This window comes from Petromyzon marinus, unplaced genomic scaffold (genome assembly GCF_048934315.1).
Source record: "Petromyzon marinus isolate PM22_M1 ecotype Great Lakes invasive population unplaced genomic scaffold, UKy_Petmar_22M1.pri1.0 PM_G_Scaffold_47, whole genome shotgun sequence".
Lineage (NCBI taxonomy): Eukaryota > Metazoa > Chordata > Hyperoartia > Petromyzontiformes > Petromyzontidae > Petromyzon > Petromyzon marinus.
In genome coordinates, this window is record NW_027422999.1 from 187,544 (window position 1) to 207,879 (window position 20,336).

Below are 20,336 nucleotides of genomic sequence, written 5' to 3' on the forward strand. Positions count from 1 at the left end.
TCGGCCTCTGTGGAGGAGGCTAGTGAAGGATGCTACTGGGCAGTTGGAGGTAGTCGCCCTCCAACAACAATGGAGGGCGGAGGAGCGACGCTCAGAACAACGAGCGGAGCGCCGGGTGGCTAAAGCACAGCAGGTTGGCACAGTAGGGGGCACAGGTGGTGCATCAGCCAGTCATCTCAGTCAGTCGACCCGTGGCACCTGGGTCTGCCCCGTGACCTCCTGCCAGCGGGCGTTCGACACTTCACGTGGCCTCAGGGTGCACATAGCCTGGCACAAGCGTCGTGGTGACGTCACCGCCACTTAGTGGCGAATGGCGGTTGTTGTTGTGTAGGTGTGTGTGTAGGTGTGTGTGTAGCTGTGTGTGTGTGTAGGTGTGTGTGTGTGTGTAGGTGTGTGTGTGTAGGTGTGTGTGTGTGTAGGTGTGTGTAGGTGTGTGTGTGTGTAGGTGTGTGTGTGTGTAGGTGTGTGTGTAGGTGTATGTGTGTAGGTGTGTATAGGTGTGTGTGTAGGTGTGTGTGTAGGTGTGTGTGTGTGTACCGAGGGAGCGTGACACGGCCAGGAAGGGGATGTCCTCCGTGGCTGAGCTTTGCTGCCCAGGGCCGCAGTGAGCCACAAGGGGCCTCCTCCAGGCCACACGGCAAGGCCCCCCTGGCTTCCTCATCACCCTGGTGGGCAGACACACAAAGACAAAGATCCCCCGTGTAGCCTTAACAGACTGTACGGGCAAGTGCTGTTAGCGAGCACACACAAAGACAAAGATCCCCCGTGTAGCCTGTAACAGACTGTAGGGGCAAGTGCTGTTAGCGAGCACACACAAAGACAAAGATCCCCCGTGTAGCCTGTAACAGACTGTAGGGGCAAGTGCTGTTAGCGAGCAGCACCTACGGAGGCCGGAACGGTACACGAGGGGGTGGGTGCCCAGCACCACGCCCGGCCGCCTTTTTTTCCCTAGTGGCGATGTTTACACACCGTACCAGGTATTCATTTGAGGCTTAGTCGACCTAGGGGAGGCCCTGGACCGGTTCAGATAATCGTGACTGGTGTTGGCTGTGAGCGGGAATCGAACCCGGGTCATCAGGTTCGTAGCACAGCGCGCTAACCACTAAACTACTCCTCCCCATACACCCATACACACACACATACACACACACATACACCCACATATATACACACACACAACAACAACCGCCATTCGCCACTAAGTGGCGGTGACGTCACCACGACGCTTGTGCCAGGCTATGTGCACCCTGAGGCCACGTGAAGTGTCGAACGCCCGCGGGCAGGAGGTCACTGGGCAGACCCAGGTGCCACGGGTCGACTGATTGAGACGACTGGCTGATGCACCACCTGTGCCCCCTACTGTAGCAACCTGCTGTGCTTTAGCCACCCGGCGTTCCGCTCGTTGTTGTGAGCGTCGCTCCTCCGCCCTCCATTGTTGTTGGAGGGCGACTGCCTCCAACTGCCCAGAAGCGTCCTTCACAAGCCTCCTCCACAGAGGCCGATCTTGACACCGCTGGCACCAGTCATCGGCAAGTCCACTCAGCTCCACGTCCTCCTGTACCACATCACTCCATCTCTTCTCTAGCCCGTGCCGCGCTCGTTTAGCCCCCTCAATCCGGCCGAACAAAAGCTGTTTCGGCATGCGGTGGCTGGGCATGCGGGCTACATGACCCAGCCATCGCAGCCTTGCCTGCCGGAGGAGCTCACCGATGGTGCCTTGCCCAGATCTTTCAAGGATTTGTGAGCTCCTCACACAATCCAGCCTGGTTAAACCCAGGATGGATCGTAGGCAGGCCAGCCTAAATGTTTCACACCGGCGAAGATGTTCCATTAGGGGGGTCCACTTTTTGCAAGCGTAGAGAAGGGAGGGAATGACCGTGGCCGAGAAGACCTGAAGCTTAGTGTGGAGCGACAGACCAGGTAGCTTCCACACAGCATTACACAACCGATGAAAAGATATTGCCGCTCGACTGATTCGGAGTGAGACCTCTGCTGTTAAACTGGAGCCGGTCATAAGCACGCTGCCCAGGTATGGGAACCTCTCCACTCTCTCCACAACTGCCCCATCACCGATTGGGAGTTGTGGGGGTGGAGTGTCCGATGGTACAAAATACCCAGGCAGGTGCTTAGTTTTGGTGGGGCTGATGGTAAGGCCCCACCTCTTAGTGGCACGCTCCAGTCTCAGCAGCAGCGTTTCCAACTCCTCCTCTGAATGAGCAGCTATTACCAAATCAGCAGACATAACGTGGTTGAGCAATAGGGAGCCATCCCTTGACCGCACCCGGGCATCGATCAGCCTCCCATTATATCTGTACCATATGGAGATTCCCCCGGTACAGCTATTGAAGGCTTCACGAACTACGTGGTCAAAATAGATGTTAAATAATGTGGGAGCCAGAGGACATCCCTGTCGCACCCCAAGGTGTACAGGGAATGACTCTGACTCCCGGCCACATAGTTTTACCCGGGCCCGCTCACCATCATGAAGGTCCTTAATGATCTTGAGCAGAGGGTCAGGTACTCCAAAAGCACGAAGAACGACCCAGAGCCCAGGCCTACTGATGGTATCATAGGCCTTGACCAGGTCAAGAAAGCAGAAAAGTAGGTCTTTTTGGAATTCCCTACACCTCTGCTGTAGCAGACGGACAGAAAATATGGCATCTGTGCAGGACTGCCCTTTCCTGAAACCGCATTGGGGCTCCGCAAGCCACTCCTCAGCGTGCCTGGCAAGGCGATGTTGAATAATCCTTGCCAGGACCTTTCCCGGAACACTGAGGAGTGAGATGCCCCTGTAGTTGTTACAGTCTGTGCTGTCCCTCTTCTTAAAAAGGGGGACCACCAGGGCATCCTTCCAATCCTGCGGAACCCGTCCAGTGGTCCAGACTGTTGTTATGATGTCATATAGGGCAGTCTGTGCGCAAACGCCACCCTCCCTCAGCATTTCGCTTGGGAGATCATCTCTGCCCGCTGCCTTTCCTGGTCTCAGACTCTGGATCGCCTTCAGTACTTCCTCAACAGATGGCACCTCAGCCAGCCACTCACAGGGGGTGACTTCTTCCAATATTTGAGGCACCGCAGCCTCAGCAGGGTCATCCTCCCTTTGTGCCACGATGTTTTCCTGGCTGAGGGATTTTCCCTCCCCCAAGACCTCACAGAAATGCTCAGCAAATCTGTAAACCTGTTCCTGGGGGTCGGAGATTGGATCACCGTTTTTTCCCCTAATGATGGTAATAGGTGTGGCGCTACAGGTTACTTTTTTGATGGAGTTAAATAGAGATTTGTGATCACGGGCCACTGAGGCAGACTCCATCTCCTCAGCAACCCGCGACCACCACCCATCCTTGCAGCGCCTCACGGCTCTCCGAACTTCTTAGCGAAGGCTGCGGTAAGCCTCCTCATTCTCTGACGTGGGATTCTGTAGCCGATGACAGTGGGCCTGTCGCTTTTTCTCAACCATCCTGAACACCTCCTCTGTCAGCCAGGGTCTCTGGGGAGGTCTGGACCGCGTACCCAAAGCAGCCATTGCAGCTACATGAACCACAGTCCTAAACCTCGCCCATTTACCCTCGACATCAGGAGGAGTCGGGGATGATGCCAATCCCAGCCGCAAGCGATGATGAAATTCTCGCTTGCAACTTTCATCAGATAACTGAGACCAGGCCACTTTAGGTTGGAATGGGGTCCTGGGTGTACACCCACCACCGGAGTGGAAGAATGGCAGGCGCTTCTTACAGATGACTAGTCGATGGTCAGAGGGCAGATCAGCTCCATGGTAGGTCCTGGTGTCAAGGACATGGGCTCGCATCTGCTGGTCCGTCACTAGGTAGTCCAGCAGATGTTCTTGCTTGGACCCGGCATGCATCCATGATGTTGTGTGGATGCGCCGATGCCGGAACAGCGTGTTGGAAATTACAAGCCCATGGGCTGCACAAAAATCTAGTAGCCTCCTACCGTTGTTATTGAGCTGATCTGGCCCATGCTCTCCAATCACTCCAGACCAGGTGCCAGTATCATGACCAACTCGGGCATTGAAGTCACCCAACATCATGACTCTATCCCGAGGGCCCACTTTAGCCAGCACCTGTGACAGGTCCTAGAAGGCATCTGACTCATCGGCTTTGCCTGCATCCCTCCACGGATGTTCATCTTCGGTGGGGGCATAAGTAACCACGACCACCATTCCTCGCCTCCGGTTGATGGGAAGGCGAGCCCAAAGTAGCCTGGGGCTTACAGCTTCTCACACCTCACCGCCACGCTCCCACGCCCCCTTCATTATTTTGTTCAAAAGAAGAGCCACACCCTGTTGTTTGGCAGTCTGCTGCCCCGAGTATAGGACTGTCCACCCCTCATGGTGGCAGGAGCTAGAGCCGGTCCACCGGATCTCCTGAATGCCACATAGATCCAGGCAGTACCGGTCCAGCTCCCGACAGAGGAGTGGCAGCCTCTCCTCCGCAGTGAGCGTTCGAACATTCCACGTGGCCACCCGTAGTGGTTTTTCGTTGTTTCTGGAGGAGCCCCGAGGGTAGATATTCAATCTCCTGGCTCCACATACACACAACAACAACCGCCATTCGCCACTAAGTGGCGGTGACGTCATCACGATGCTTGTGCCAGGCTATGTGCACCCTGAGGCCACGTGAAGTGTCGAACGCCCGCTGGCAGGAGGTCACAGGGCAGACCCAGGTGCCACGGGTCAACTGACTGAGATGACTGGCTGATGCACCACCTGTGCCCCCTACTGTGCCAACCTGCTGTGCTTTAGCCACCCGGCGCTCCGCTCGTTGTTCTGAGCGTCGCTCCTCCGCCCTCCGTTGTTGTTGGAGGGCGACTGCCTCCAACTGCCCAGTAGCATCCTTCACGAGCCTCCTCCACAGAGGCCGATCTTGACACCGCTGGTACCAGTCATCGGCAAGTCCACTCAGCTCCACGTCCTCCTGTACCACATCACTCCATCTCTTCTCTAGCCCGTGCCGCGCCCGCTTAGCCCCCTCAATCCGGCCGAACAAAAGCTGTTTCGGCATGCGTTGGCTGGGCATGCGGGCTACATGACCCAGCCATCGCAGCCTTGCCCGCCGGAGGAGCTCACCGATGGGACCTTTCCCAGATCTTTCAAGGATTTGTGAGCTCCTCACACAATCCAGTCTGGTTAAACCCAGGATGGATCGTAGGCAGGCCAGCCTAAATGTTTCTAACCGGCGAATATGTTTCATTAGGGGGGTCCACGTTTCGCAAGCGTAGAGAAGGGAGGGAATGACCGTGGCCGAGAAGACCTGAAGCTTAGTGTGGAGCGACAGACCAGGTAGCTTCCACACAACGTTACGCAACCGATGAAAAGATATTGCCGCTCGACTGATTCGGAGTGAGACCTCTGCTGTTAAACTGGAGCCAGTCATAAGCACACTGCACAGGTATGGGAAACTCTCCACTCTCTCCACAACTGCCCCATCACCGATTGGGAGTTGTGGGGGTGGAGTGTCTGATGGTACAAAATACCCAGGCAGGTGCTTAGTTTTGGTGGGGCTGATGGTAAGGCCCCACCTCTTAGTGGCACGCTCCAGTCTCAGCAGCAGCGTCTCCAATTCCTCCTCTGAATGAGCAGCTATTACCAAATCATCAGCATACATAACGTGGTTGAGCAATAGGGAGCCATCCCTTGACCGCACCCGGGCATCGATCAGCCTCCCATTATATCTGTACCATATGGAGTTTCCCCCGGTACAGCTATTGAAGGCTTCACGAACTACGCGGTCAAAATAGATGTTAAATAATGTGGGAGCCAGAGGACATCCCTGTCGCACCCCAAGGTGTACAGGGAATGGCTCTGACTCCCGGCCACGTAGTTTTACCCGGGCCCGCTCACCATCATGAAGGTCCTTAATGATCGTGAGCAGAGGGTCAGGTACTCCAAAAGCACAAAGAACGACCCAGAGCCCAGGCCTACTGATGGTATCATCAACAACAACAACCGCCATTCGCCACTAAGTGGCGGTGACGTCACCACGACGCTTGTGCCAGGCTATGTGCACCCTGAGGCCACGTGAAGTGTCGAACGCCCGCTGGCAGGAGGTCACGGGGCAGACCCAGGTTCCACGGGTCGACTGACTGAGATGACTGGCTGATGGCAAAACAACCCCCTACCTCCTCGCGGTGCCGGACGGGCAACTCTGTCATGGACAGCGCTGTGGGGGGAGATCCAATTTTGATTGGCTCCTCCCCTCATGGCATATGTGTCCACCACAGGGGCTAAACGGGGGCTCTGGACGGGTGCGAGGGGCTGGTAACCCCTCCACCTTCAATTAATTACCACGAAACCACGAATTAAACTGATGGTATCATAGGCACACACACACATACACACGAATGTCTTACCGCCCGCCCAGCCTCTCGATGCGTTCCATCTCCACTGGATCCTCCGGTTTGTGGTCGCGCGTCAACGCCACGGCAAGTAGCGGCACCACCTCGTCCACCACCTCGTCCACCACCTCCTCCTCCACCTCGTCCACCTCCTCATCCACCACCTCGTCCACCTCCTCCACCACCTCGTCCACCTCCACCACCTTGTCCACCTCCTTGTCCACCACCACCTCCTTGTCCACCTCCTCCTCTTCCATCTCGTCCACCACCTCGTCCACCTCCTCCTCCACCTCGTCCACCACCTCCTCCTTGTCCACCTCCTGCCGGGGCGGTGGTGGTTGTGACAGTGGTGGCCATGGTGGTGGCGGTGGTTGTGACAGTGGTGGCCGTGGCGGTGGTTGTAGTGGTGGTGGTGGTGGTTGTGACAGTGGTGGTGGTGGCGGTGGTGATGGTGGTTGTGACAGTGGTGGTGGTGGTGGTTGTGACAGTGGTGGTGGTGGTTGTGACAGAGGTGGTGGCCGTGGTGGTGGTGGTGGTTGTGACAGTGGTGGTGGCCGTGGTGGTGATTGTGACAGTGGTGGTGGTGGTGGTTGTGACAGTGGTGGCCGTGGTGGTGGTTGTGACAGTGGTGGTGGTTGTGACAGTGGTGATGGTGGTTGTGACAGTGGTGGTTGTGACAGTGGTGGTGGCCGTGGTGGTGGTGGTTGTGACAGTGGTGGTGGTTGTGACAGTGGTGGTGGTGGTTGTGACAGTGGTGGTGGCCGTGGTGGTGATGGTTGTGACAGTGGTGGTGGTGGTTGTGACAGTGGTGGCCGTGGTGGTGGTGGTTGTGACAGTGGTGGTGGTTGTGACAGTGGTGGTGGTGGTTGTGACAGTGGTGGTGGTGGTTGTGACAGTGGTGGTGGTGGTTGTGGTGGTTGTGACAGTGGTGGTTGTGGTTGTAGTTGTGGTGGTTGTGACAGTGGCGGTGGTTGCGGTGTTGCCACGGCTTGGCCGATGGCCGCTATGAAGTCCGCCACGACTTGGCCATGCGTAGGTGGGGTTCCGTCCCAGGCTAGGTGGGCCTTCACAGAAGGGGGGCCCATGTCCGAAGGGGGGTCCGCTGAATAAATGGGGCGCAAGGAAGAAGGGGGGCCCGCTGAATAAATGGGTCGCAGTGAGGAAGGGGGGGCCAATGAATAGACGGGGTGCGTTGAAGGGGGGGGAGGTCCGTCTGCGGGGGTGCCCCCTCCCCGGGGGTGCCGCTGGGCGATGACGGCTCGCGAGTCTCCCACGTGGGCGACGTAGAGCTCGTCACCGCCCCTGATGAGGCAGCAGCAAGCCGTGGTGCCTGCCGTGCTGGGATGGCCCTGCGGTGTGCGCGGCCAGTTAACTGTGGGGGGGGGGGGGTTAGACAGAGGTGTGGGTGAGTGACTGAGTGGGTGGGTAGGTGGGTGATTGAGTGACTGTGTGAGTGGGTGGGTGAGTAATTGAGTGGGTGGGTGAGTGACTGAGTGGGTTAGTGACTGAGTGGGTGGGTGGGTGAGTGATTGAGTGGGTGGGTGGGTGGGTGAGTGACTGTGTGAGTGGGTGGGTGAGTGATTGAGTGGGTGGGTGAGTGACTGAGTGGGTTAGTGACTGTGTGGGTGGGTGGGTGGGTGAGTGATTGAGTGGGTGGGTGGATGAGTGAGTGAGTGACTGTGTGAGTGAGTGGGTGGGTGAGTGACTGAGTGGGTGAGTGACTGTGTAATTGGGTGGGTGGGTGAGTGACTGTGTGGGTGGGTGAGTGATTGAGTGGGTGAGTGACTGTGTGAGTGAGTGGGTGGGTGAGTGATTGAGTGGGTGGGTGAATTAGTGGGTGAGTGACTGTGTGAGTGGGTGGGTGGATGGGTGAGTGACTGAGTGGGTGGGTGAGTGACTGAGTGGGTTAGTGACTGTGTGGGTGGGTGGGTGAGTGATTGAGTGGGTGGGTGGGTGAGTGACTGAGTGGGTGAGTGACTGTGTGAGTGAGTGGGTGGGTGAGTGACTGAGTGGGTGAGTGACTGTGTAATTGGGTGGGTGGGTGAGTGACTGTGTGGGTGGGTGAGTGACTGAGTGGGTGAGTGACTGTGTGGGTGGGTGGGTGAGTGACTGAGTGGGTGAGTGACTGTGTGGGTGGGTGAGTGACTGAGTGGGTGAGTGACTGTGTGAGTGGGTGGGTGGGTGGGTGAGTGATTGAGTGGGTGGGTGAGTGACTGTGTGGGTGGATTAGTGACTGAGTGGGTGAGTGACTGTGTGGGTGGGTGAGTGACTGAGTGGGTGAGTGACTGTGTGAGTGGGTGGGTGAGTGACTGTGTGGGTGGGTTAGTGACTGAGTGGGTGAGTGACTGTGTGAGTGACTGAGTGGGTGAGTGACTGTGTGAGTGGGTGGGTGGGTCAGTGATTGAGTGGGTGGGTGGTGTGCCAAAAAAACCTCTGGAAGGTAAGATGGACAATTGTTGCTCGGAATTTTATGTTATTAAATTTGTTATAACAAAAATTAAATTGTAAAAGTTTTTTTTGTATTTTGAAACGTTTTACAATTTTCAATGTTATTGAACAAAAATATATCAAATATGAAAAATGTTGCGAGAATCTCTTACACATTAGCCATGGGTGAAATAAATGTATTGTGCAACATTCACTGCCATTAATGCAGTGCTACAGTGAAATGCAGCGAAGTGTTTGATGACATTATTTCTGTCAATATTCCCTGCCATTACATTGAGACAAAATAAAATTAGACTCTGATCAATTTATTGGTAACTCTACCACTTCTCTTTGCTCTTCGTTATTTCCTAAGTAACTTCAGACAGCATCAGCCACACTCACGTTTCTTCACTCTCCGCTATCAAGCAGCATCCATCGGAGAAGATCAAATTCATTATGAGACCTCATTTGCCAGTAACAAGATATAGTAATAGGTTTTACCCTTTTAACTGGCAGAAAAACTGACACCTTTATTCAAGGCATCATGTTTGCAATAACCACAACACAAGCAGTCAAAATGCAAACAAAAGAGACAACTCTGATAATAATATTGGCACCGTCCTTGAATTTTATTGGTCCACACCCGAGACGGCTTTTCTTAGAGCCTTCCCTGATCAACAAATTAAACCAATTTCAATGTTTATTTTGCCTCTATCAGCTACATTTGGCCCCAATCACGCGACAAAATGTTGCGCCTTTTGGCGTCATCATCACCTGGTCTAACACCGCAAGTGTGAGACGTCATCATCATCTGGTCTAACACCGCAAGTGTGAGACGTCATCATCACCTGGTCTAACACCGCAAGTGTGAGACATCATCATCATATGGTCTAACACCGTGTGTGTGACGTCATCATCACCTGGTCTAACACCGCAAGTGTGAGACGTCATCATCACCTGGTCTAACACCGCAAGTGTGAGACGTCATCATCATCATCTGGTCTAATACCGCAAGCGTGAGACGTCATCATTACCTGGTCTAACACCGCCTGTGTGAGACGTCATCATCACCTGGTCTAACACTGCGTGTGTGAGACGTCATCATCACCTGGTATAACACCGCAAGTGTGAGACATCATCATCATCTGGTCTAACACTGCGTGTGTGAGACGTTATCATTACCTGGTCTAACACCGCAAGTGTGAGACGTCATCATCACCTGGTCTAACACCGCAAGTGTGAGACGTCATCATCATCACCTGGACTAACGCTGCAAGTGTGAGACGTCATCATCATCTGGTCTAACATCAGAAGTGTGAGACGTCATCATCATCATCTGGTCTAACACCGCAAGTGTGAGACGTCATCATCATCGCCTGGTCTAACACCGCAAGTGTGAGACGTCATCATCATCTGGTCTAACACCGCAAGTGTGAGACGTCATCATCATCACCTGGTCTAACACCACAAGTGTGAGACGTCATCATCACCTGGTCTAACGCCGCGTGTGTGACGTCATCATCGTCTGGTCTAACACCGCAAGTGTGAGACGTCATCATCACCTGCTCTAACACCGCAAGTCTGAGACGTCATCATCACCTGGTCTAACACCGCAAGTGTGAGACGTCATCATCATCTAGTCTAACACCGCAAGTGTGAGACGTCATCATCACCTGGTCTAACACCGCAAGTGTGAGACGTCATCATCATCTGGTCTAACACCGCAAGTGTGAGACGTCATCATCATCACCTGGTCTAACACCGCGTGTGAGACGAGGCTCTAAGGGAAGCTGTCTCGGGTGTGGACTTATCAATTCCACCGCCAATACATTATCAGAGCTGCCTGTTTTTTGTTTGCATTCTGACCGCAGCTATTGTGCTCAATGCACAAACAATGACTCCTTGTACACGAAAAACATTGGTGTCAGTTTTGTTGCCAGATGAAAGGGTTAATTTTTTTTTATCATATTGTGCTACAGGCAAACGAGGTTCAAATGGTGGAACAAAACGTTAATTTAGTGTAGTGTATAGTGTAATGTAGTGTGTAGTGTAGTGTGTAGTGTAGTGTATAGTAGTGTATAGTGTAGTGTATAGTGTAGTGTATAGTAGTGTATAGTAGTGTAGCGTATAGTAGTGTATAGTGTAGTGTATAGTAGTGTATAGTGTAGTGTATAGTAGTGTATAGTAGTGTAGTGTATAGTGTAGTGTATAGTAATGTATAGTAGTGTAGTGTATAGTGTAGTATATAGTGTAGTGTATAGTAGTGTAGTGTATAGTGTAGTGTATAGTGTAGTGTATAGTAGTGTATAGTAGTGTAGTGTATCGTAGTGTAGTGTATAGTGTAGTGTATAGTGTAGTGTATAGTAGTGTGTAGTATATAGTGTAGTGTATAGTAGTGTATAGTGTAGTGTATAGTGTAGTGTATAGTAGTGTATAGTAGTGTATAGTGTAGTGTATAGTGTAGCGTATAGTGTAGTGTATAGTAGTGTAGTGTATAGTAGTGTAGTGTATAGTAGTGTATAGTAGTGTAGCGTATAGTAGTGTATAGTAGTGTATAGTGTGGTGTATAGTAGTTAGTGTATAGTAGTGTATAGTAGTGTATAGTGTAGTGTATAGTAGTGTAGTGTATAGTGTATAGTAATGTATAGTAGTGTATAGTGTAGTATATAGTGTAGTGTATAGTAGTGTAGTGTATAGTGTAGTGTATAGTGTAGTGTATAGTAGTGTATAGTAGTGTAGTGTATAGTGTAGTGTATAGTGTAGTGTATAGTAGTGTATAGTGTAGTGTATAGTGTAGTGTATAGTGTAGTGTATATAGTAGTGTATAGTAGTGTAGTGTATAGTATAGTAGTGTATAGTGTAGTGTATATAGTAGTGTATAGTAGTGTATAGTGTAGTATATAGTAAAGTAGTGTATAGTGTAGTGTATAGCGCAGCGCGCGTGAGACCCACCCAGCTCCTCCCACATGGCGCGCTGGCACGCCAGGAAGCCGTCACGGATGGCGTGGCAAACTCCCGCGGGGTCGGCGGCGCCCCACAGCCCGGGCTGGGCGCGGATCGAGGGCCAGAGGCAGCGGCGGGCGAATCGAGCGGCCTGGGGGCCGCCGTGGCCGTCGAACACGGCCAGGAAGATGGCATCCCCGTCGCCCTCGGTGGAGACCTGTGGGCACGGGGCGGCGAGGGGAACGTCACGTGACGCGAGCGGTGCATTGTGGGTCGGTCCTAGGCCTCGACCGGCGACCCGGCGGACAAAGAGGACAAAGATCCCCTGTGCAGCCTTAGCGGACCGTGGAGGCAAGTGCCGTTAGCGAGCGGCGCCCGCGATGGCCGCGAGGGCACACGAGGGGGTGGGTGGCCGGCACCACGCCCGGCCGCCTTTGTCTCCCCAGTGGCGATGTTCACGCACCGCACCAGGTACTCGTTTGAGGCCGAATCGACCTAGGGGGAGGCCCAGGACCGGTTGAGATAATCGTCACTGGGCGTTGGCCGTGAGCGGGAATCGAACCCGGGTCGCCAGGTTCATAGTGCAGCGCGCTAACCGCTACACTATCGCTCCCCACACACACAGAGACACACACAGAGACACACACAGAGACACAGAGACACACACACACAGACACACACAGAGACACACAGAGACACACACACAGAGACACACAGACACACACACAGACACACACAGAGACACACACAGACACAGACACACACAGAGACACACAGACACACACACAGACACACACAGAGACACACAGAGACACACACAGACACACACACAGAGACACACACACAGACACACACACACACAGACACACACACAGAGACACACACACAGAAACACACACAGAGACACACACACAGACACACACATACACACACAGAGACACACACACAGACACACACACAGACACACACACAGAGACACACACAGAGACACACACACACACAGAGACACACACACAGACACACACACACAGAGACAAACACAGAGACACACAGAGACACTCACAGACACACACACAGAGACACACACACACAGAGACAACAACAACAACCGCCATTCACCACTAAGTGGCGGTGACGTCACCACGATGCTTGTGCCAGGCTATGTGCACCGTGAGGCCACGTGAAGTGTCGAACGCCCGCTGGCAGGAGGTCACGGGGCAGACCCAGGTGCCACGGGTCGACTGACTGAGATGACTGGCTGATGCACCACCTGTGCCCCCTACTGTGCCAACCTGCTGTGCTTTAGCCACCCGGAGCTCCGCTCGTTGTTCTGAGCGTCGCTCCTCCGCCCTCCGTTGTTGTTGGAGGGCGACTGCCTCCAACTGCCCAGTAGCATCCTTCACGAGCCTCCTCCACAGAGGCCGATCTTGACACCGCTGGTACCAGTCATCGGCAAGTCCACTCAGCTCCACGTCCTCCTGTACCACATCACTCCATCTCTTCTCTAGCCCGTGCCGCGCCCGCTTAGACCCCTCAATCCGGCCAAACAAAAGCTGTTTCAGCATGCGGTGGCTGGGCATGCGGGCTACATGACCCAGCCATCGCAGCCTTGCCTGCCGGAGGAGCTCACCGATGGGATCCTGAACAGATCTTTCAAGGATTTGTGAGCTCCTCACACAATACAGTCTGGTTAAACCCAGGATGGATCGTAGGCAGGCCAGCCTAAATGTTTCTAACCGGCGAAGATGTTCCATTAGGGGGGTCCACGTTTCGCAAGCGTAGAGAAGGGAGGGAATGACCGTGGACGAGAAGACCTGAAGCTTAGTGCGGAGCGACAGACCAGGTAGCTTCCACACAGCGTTACGCAACCGATGAAAATATATTGCCGCTCGACTGATTCGGAGTGAGACCTCTGCTGTTAAACTGCAGCCAGTCATAAGCACACTGCCCAGGTATGGGAAACTCTCCACTCTCTCCACAACTGCCCCATCACCGATTGGGAGTTCTGGGGGTGGAGTGTCCGATGGTACGCAATACCCAGGCAGGTGCTTAGTTTTGGTGGGGCTAATGGTAAGGCCCCACCTCTTAGTGGCACGCTCCAGTCTCAGCAGCAGCAGCGTCTCCAACTCCTCCTCTGACTGAGCAGCTATTACCAAATCATCAGCATACATAACGTGGTTGAGCAATAGGGAGCCATCCCTTGACCGCACCCGGGCATCGATTAGCCTCCCATTATATCTGTACCATATGAAGATTCCCCCGGTACAGCTATTGAAGGCTTCACGAACTACGTGGTCAAAATAGATGTTAAATAATGTGGGAGCCAGAGGACATCCCTGTCACACCCCAAGGTGTACAGGGAATGGCTCTGACTCCCGGCCACGTAGTTTTACCCGGGCCCGCTCACCATCATGAAGGTCCTTAATGATCGTGAGCAGAGGGTCAGGTACTCCAAAAGCACGAAGAACGACCCAGAGCCCAGGCCTACTGATGGTATCATAGGCCTTGACCAGGTCAATAAAGCAGAGATGTAGGTCTTGTTGGAATTCCCTACACCTCTGCTGTAGCAGACGGACAGAAAATATGGCATCTGTGCAGGACCGCCCTTTCCTGAAACCGGATTGGGGCTCCGCAAGCCTCTCCTCAGCGTGCCTGGCAAGGCGATGCTGAATAATCCTTGCCAGGACCTTTCCAGGCACACTGAGGAGTGAGATGCCCCTGTAGTTGTTACAGTCTGTGCGGTCCCCCTTCTTAAAAAGGGGGACCACCAGGGCATCCTTCCAATCCTGCGGAACCCGTCCAGTGGTCCAGACTGTTGTTATGATGTCATATAGGGCAGTCTGTGCACAAACGCCACCCTCCCTCAGCATTTCGCTTGGGAGATCATCTCTGCCCGCTGCCTTTCCTGGTCTCAGACTCCGGATCGCCTTCAATACTTCCTCAGCAGATGGCACCTCAGCCAGCCACTCACAGGGGGTGACTTCTTCCAATATTTGAGGCACCGCAGCCTCAGCAGGGTCATCCTCACTTTGTGCCACGATGTTTTCCTGGCTGAGGGATTTTCCCTCCCCCAGGACCTCACAGAAATGCTCAGCAAATCTGCAAACCTGTTCCTGGGGGTCGGAGATTGGATCACCGTTTTTTCCCCTAATGATGGTAATAGGTGTGGCGCTGCAGGTTACTTTTTTGATGGAGTTAAATAGAGATTTGTGATCACGGGCCACTGAGGCAGACTCCATCTCCTCAGCAACCCGCGACCACCACCCATCCTTGCAGCGCCTCACGGCTCTCCGAACCTCCGAGCGAAGGCTGCGGTAAGCCTCATTCTCTGACGTGGGATTCTGTAGCCGATTACAGTGGGCCTGTCGCTTTTTCTCAACCATCCTGAACACCTCCTCTGTCAGCCAGGGTCTCTGGGGAGGTCTGGACCGCGTACCCAAAGCAGCCATTGAAGCTGCATGAGTCACAGTCCTAAACCTCGCCCATTTACCCTCGACATCAGGAGTCGGGGACGATGCCAATCCCAGCCGCAAGCGATGATGAAATTCTCGCTTGCAACTTTCATCAGATAACTGAGACCAGGCCACTTTATGTTGGAATGGGGTCCTGGGTGTACACCCACCACCGGAGTGGAAGAATGGCAGGCGCATCTTACAGATGACTAGTCGATGGTCAGAGGGCAGATCAGCTCCATGGTAGGTCCTGGTGTCAAGGACATGGGCTCGCATTCGCTGGTCTGTCACTATGTAGTCCAGTAGATGTTCTTGCTTGGACCCGGCATGCATCCATGATGTTGTGTGGATGCGCCGATGCCGGAACTGCGTGTTGGTAATTACAAGCCCATGGGCTTTACAAAAATCTAGCAGCCTCCTACCGTTGCTATTGAGCTGATCTGGCCCATGCCCTCCAATCACTCCAGACCAGGTGCCAGTATCATGACCAACTCGGGCATTGAAGTCACCCAACATGATGACTCTATCCCGAGGGGCCACTTTAGCCAGCACCTGTGACAGGAGGTCATAGAAGGCATCTGACTCATCGGCTTTGCCTGCATCACTCCACGGATGTTCATCTTCGGTGCGGGCATAAGTAACCACGACCACCATTCCTCGCCTCCGGTTGATGGGAAGGCGAGCCCAAAGTAGCCTGGGGCTTACAGCTTCCCAGACCTCACCGCTACACTCCCACGCCCCCTTCATTCTTTTGTTCAAAAGAAGACCCACACCCTGTTGTTTGGCAGTCTGCTGCCCCGAGTAGAGGACTGTCCACCCCTCATGGTGGCAGGAGCCAGAGCCGGTCCACCGAACCTCCTGAATGCCATATAGATCCAGGCGTTACCGGTCCAGCTCCCGACAGAGGAGTGGCAGCCTCTCCTCTGCAGTGAGCGTTCGAACATTCCACGTGGCCACCCGTAGTGGCTTTTAGTTGTTTCTGGAGTAGCCCCGAGGGTAGGTATTCAATCTTCTGGCTCTGCCAATTGGGGTTTGGCCAGGAGACGTCATAGACGCCTGGCCCCCCGGGGCCTCCGGCACAAGCTTATTAGTTACATATTTCAGTTTAATTCGTGGTAATTAATTGAAGGTGGAGGGGTTACCAGCCCCTCGCACCCATCCAGAGCCCCCGTTTAGCCCCTGTGGTGGACACATATGCCATGAGGGGAGGAGCCAATCAAAATTGGATCTCCCCCCACAGCACTGTCCACGACAGAGTTGCCTGTCCGGCACACAGAGACACACACACAGACACACACACAGAGACACACACAGACACACACAGAGACACACAGATACACACACACACAGACACACAGAGACTCCGCCCACCTCTGTGATGTCCTCCATGTAGCGCTGCCCCCCACGGTTGGAATCGGCGCTCACGATCAGCTTCAATGGGCTCGACATGGTGCAACCTTAACACACACACAGAGACAGACACATACAGACACACAGAGACACACACACATACACACACACAGACACACACACACAGAGACACACACACACAGACACACACACAGACACACACACACAGACACACACACAGATACACAAACACAGACATACACACACAACAACCTGTGTCTCTATGTGTGTGTGTGTCTGTGTGTGTCTTTGGTGCAACCTTACCCCACACATACACACACAATAACCTGTGTGTGTCTGTGTGTGTGTCTGTGTGTGTGTGTCTCTGTGTGTCTGTGTGTGTCTGTGTGTGTGTCTGTGTGTGTGTCTGTGTGTGTGTCTCTGGTGCAACCTCACCCCACACACACACACACAACAACCTCTATGTGTCTGTGTGTGTGTCTCTCTGTGTGGCTGTGTGTGTGTCTGTGTGTGTGTCTGTGTGTGTGTGTCTCTGGTGCAACCTCACCCCACACACACAACCACCTCTGTGTGTCTGTGTGTGTCTCTGTGTGTGTCTGTGTGTGTGTGTCTCTTGTGCAACCTCACCCCACACACACGACCTGTGTGTCTGTGTGTGTCTCTGTGTGTCTGTGTGTGTCTCTTGTGCAACCTCACCCCACACACACACAGACACACAACCTGTGTGTGTGTATGTCTGTGTGTGTGTGTAGTCGTGCTCTCACTGCGGGCTACTCACAACACTGATGACAAATGTCGCCGTGACTACCACGTTTTTGCCGTCGTAAAATGACAGATTAATAATAAACAAAAATTAGGTTAATAATGAAAAATGACAGATTAATAATACACACAAATTAGGTTAATAATGAAAAATGACATATTAATGACAGACTCATAATCAACAATGACAGATTAATAATGAAAACCACAGACTAATCATGGAAAATGACAGATTAATAATAAACAGAAAAGCCTTAAAGCCCTAAGCGTGTTGTGGTGGCAGCAGCAGCAGCGACGAGGCACACCACGTGACGTTGCTGGGGCAAGCCAGGGCAAGCCAGGGCAACACACGCCTCACACCACACACACAGCCTCACACTACACACACAGCCTCACAGTACACACACAGCCTCACACTACACACACAGCCTCTCATTTACACACCGACCCCCCTGGTTCCATCTGTGGGGGGCTAATGCCCCCCTCCACACTCCCCATTAGGTGGGGGGGGACTGATCTCCCCCTCCCCACTCCACACTAGGTGGGGGGGGGTCTGATCTTCCCCTCCCCCCTCCCCCGCGAGCGGTTGGGGTGTGACGTCAGCACCCCTCCACCCCCCCCACTCGCCGCTGGCGGCTGCTCAGAGTTAATTATTTATTTATACTAAGCCGTTGTGTCAACAGCCAACGGGCGCTGGACGGCCCTCCCCCACCCACGTGACCCCCCCACCCACGCGCGCGACCACCCACGCGCGTGGGTGCGGGCAGCCGTAGTAGGGTAGTTTAATATGCACGCGCTGGGTAAGCAATTAATTAATTAATCTCTGCGCGCGCTGGGTAAGCAATTAATTAATTAATCTCTGCGCGCGCTCGGTAAGCAATTAATTAATTAATCTCTGCGCGCTCGCTTGCGGTGAAAGTCAAACGTCCCTCTGTTTAATTATTTATTTACGGGTGCCTATGCTGATTAAAGCCACCCACACACACGCACAGCGTGGTACGCCGATCGCTGTCCCACCGCTCTTCACAAAGATCCCCCATATAACCTTAACAGACTGTAGGGGAAGTGCTGTTAGCGAGCAGCACCTATGAAGGCCGTAACCGCTCTTCACACATGCACACACACACGCACACACGTACACACATGCGTCACAAAGTCAGTAGTCTGCGCTAAGATTTTTTTCCCGTGTATGTCCCCCTCCAGCCAGCAGCAGCCCTTCCTCCTCTCTCACCTACCCGTCTCAGAGTGCGTCCACCGCCTGAGCCCGAGCCGACCGAACTGACCTCCTTTGTCCGTGTCCGCCGCTCCCCTCTGCGGCCGCTGCCGCCGCTGCCCGACGGGGCCGAGGGAGATGTTTCTCTCTCTCTCTCGCCTTGGGGGACTTTGTGTCGTCGATCGCTCTCAGCTCCACCCTGCGGGCGTCCCGAGCGCGGACCCTGAGGACGGCTAGCTTGTCTCCCGCCGCCGCCGCCGCTCCAGAAGGACTCTGCCACAAATTCTCCCTCCTGCACCACCCTTATATATGTCCCAAGCCCCTTAACTCCGCCCCCCACCCCCCCGGGTCATATGATGTCATCCTGTGCATCTAATCGAATCCCCCCCACCCCCTCCCCCGGGTCATGTGACGTCATCCTGCGCATCCAATCGAATCCTCTTTGCGGCCGTTAGGAGCGCTCTGGCCGTTGGGGATGGGGGGAGGGGGTGGTCACGTCATCCACCCCCCTCCCCATTGTCTCTCTCTCTGTGTGTCTACTTATTATCGGCCTGTTGCTTTAACCCTCCCAGCCCGCTGTTTACTCTGACGCTGGGTGCTGGATGAAGTTCCCACCACCCCCCACGTGTTGTGTATGCTTCATCGCGGCCGGCCTGTAAAGCTCTAAGCTCTATGCCCCCCTTTTTTGTGAGGGGAGGGCGCCACATAATCCTGTCTGGGGGGGCTCGGAAAATTTCCTGGTCCGGGGAAGCCGTGGAACGTCCCCGCTAGTGGGGTCCTCGGATGAAAACCCATCGTACCACGTGATCCCTGCTAGTGGGGTCTTCGGGTGAAAACCCATCGTACCACGTGATCCCTACTAGTGGAGTCCTCGGGTGAAAACCCATCATACCACGTGATCCCTGCTAGTGGGGTCCTCGGGTGAAAGCCCATCGTACCACATGATCCCTGCTAGCGGGGTCCTCGGGTGAAAACCCATCGTACCACGTGATCCCTGCTAGCGGAGTCCTCGGGTGAAAACCCATCGTACCACGTGATCCCTGCTAGTGGGGTCTTCGGGTGAAAACCCATCGTACCAAGTGATCCCTCCTCGAGACCCTAGGGGGGTGCATGCGAGTGTTTAGTGGGGGCGTGCGTGCGTTCGTGGGGGGGGGAGGCCGAGCTGCCCCGCTCCGGTGGCACCACACATCACATCTTCCAATGCCAAACGAATCTTGTTCAGGGGCCTATAGCTTGGCCCCTGATCTAAGAGAGAATTAGACTGCTACGCGCTGAACTAGATCACGCGGACGAGACACTCTGGAAATCGCACTTAACAATGACGGGGGGGAAATAAAATGTCTACGTCTGATTGGGAACGTGTAGATAACGTGTCAGCTGAATGTAAAGATAACCTGATTTCCAAGTTCAACCTCCTTTCCAAGAAGAAGTCAGATCAACACATTAAAAAGTTTGACGTTGACGAGGTTGTTATTAATCTTGAGTAATAGCCCTATTTGCAACGGTCTGAAGCCGGCTTTGGCTAACGGTTAAACTTTGTAGTCACCACAAACACAAACCAGCGGATGATATCGTTGCCCAGGTCCATGTCGCTCGTAAGGGTTTGGGGACACGTGGCTGCAGACGCGACAAGATCTGAGATCGCTGCAACCCTCAAGAGCGCTAAGATGCCAGCCAGCAACGTCAGTAAGGATGAGCGTTTTGAATCAGAAAGGGTTTTATTCGCCATGTAAGTTCACACCGACACGGAATTTACTTTGGCAGGATGGTGCATACATTCAACATATAGGAATCTAAAATCTTAAATAAGTTTT

The 20,336-nt window shown here is 53.8% G+C and overlaps 1 protein-coding gene across 1 annotated transcript in view; it reads right to left on the minus strand.

Annotated features, from left to right (window-relative positions):
- The window catches only part of LOC142917347 (uncharacterized), a 37,026-nt gene extending 19,420 nt beyond the window's left edge, over nucleotides 1-17,606 (minus strand). Inside the window, exons 1-5 of the mRNA XM_076061982.1 lie at nucleotides 17,326-17,606; nucleotides 16,548-16,633; nucleotides 11,734-11,941; nucleotides 6,370-7,726; nucleotides 538-665 (exon numbers count right to left, since the gene is read on the minus strand). Coding sequence (XP_075918097.1) covers nucleotides 538-665; nucleotides 6,370-7,726; nucleotides 11,734-11,941; nucleotides 16,548-16,625 — 1,771 coding nt within the window. The 5' untranslated portion in view covers nucleotides 16,626-16,633; nucleotides 17,326-17,606. The remainder of the gene's footprint in view (nucleotides 1-537; nucleotides 666-6,369; nucleotides 7,727-11,733; nucleotides 11,942-16,547; nucleotides 16,634-17,325) is intronic.
- Nucleotides 17,607-20,336: the final 2,730 nt, after the last annotated feature.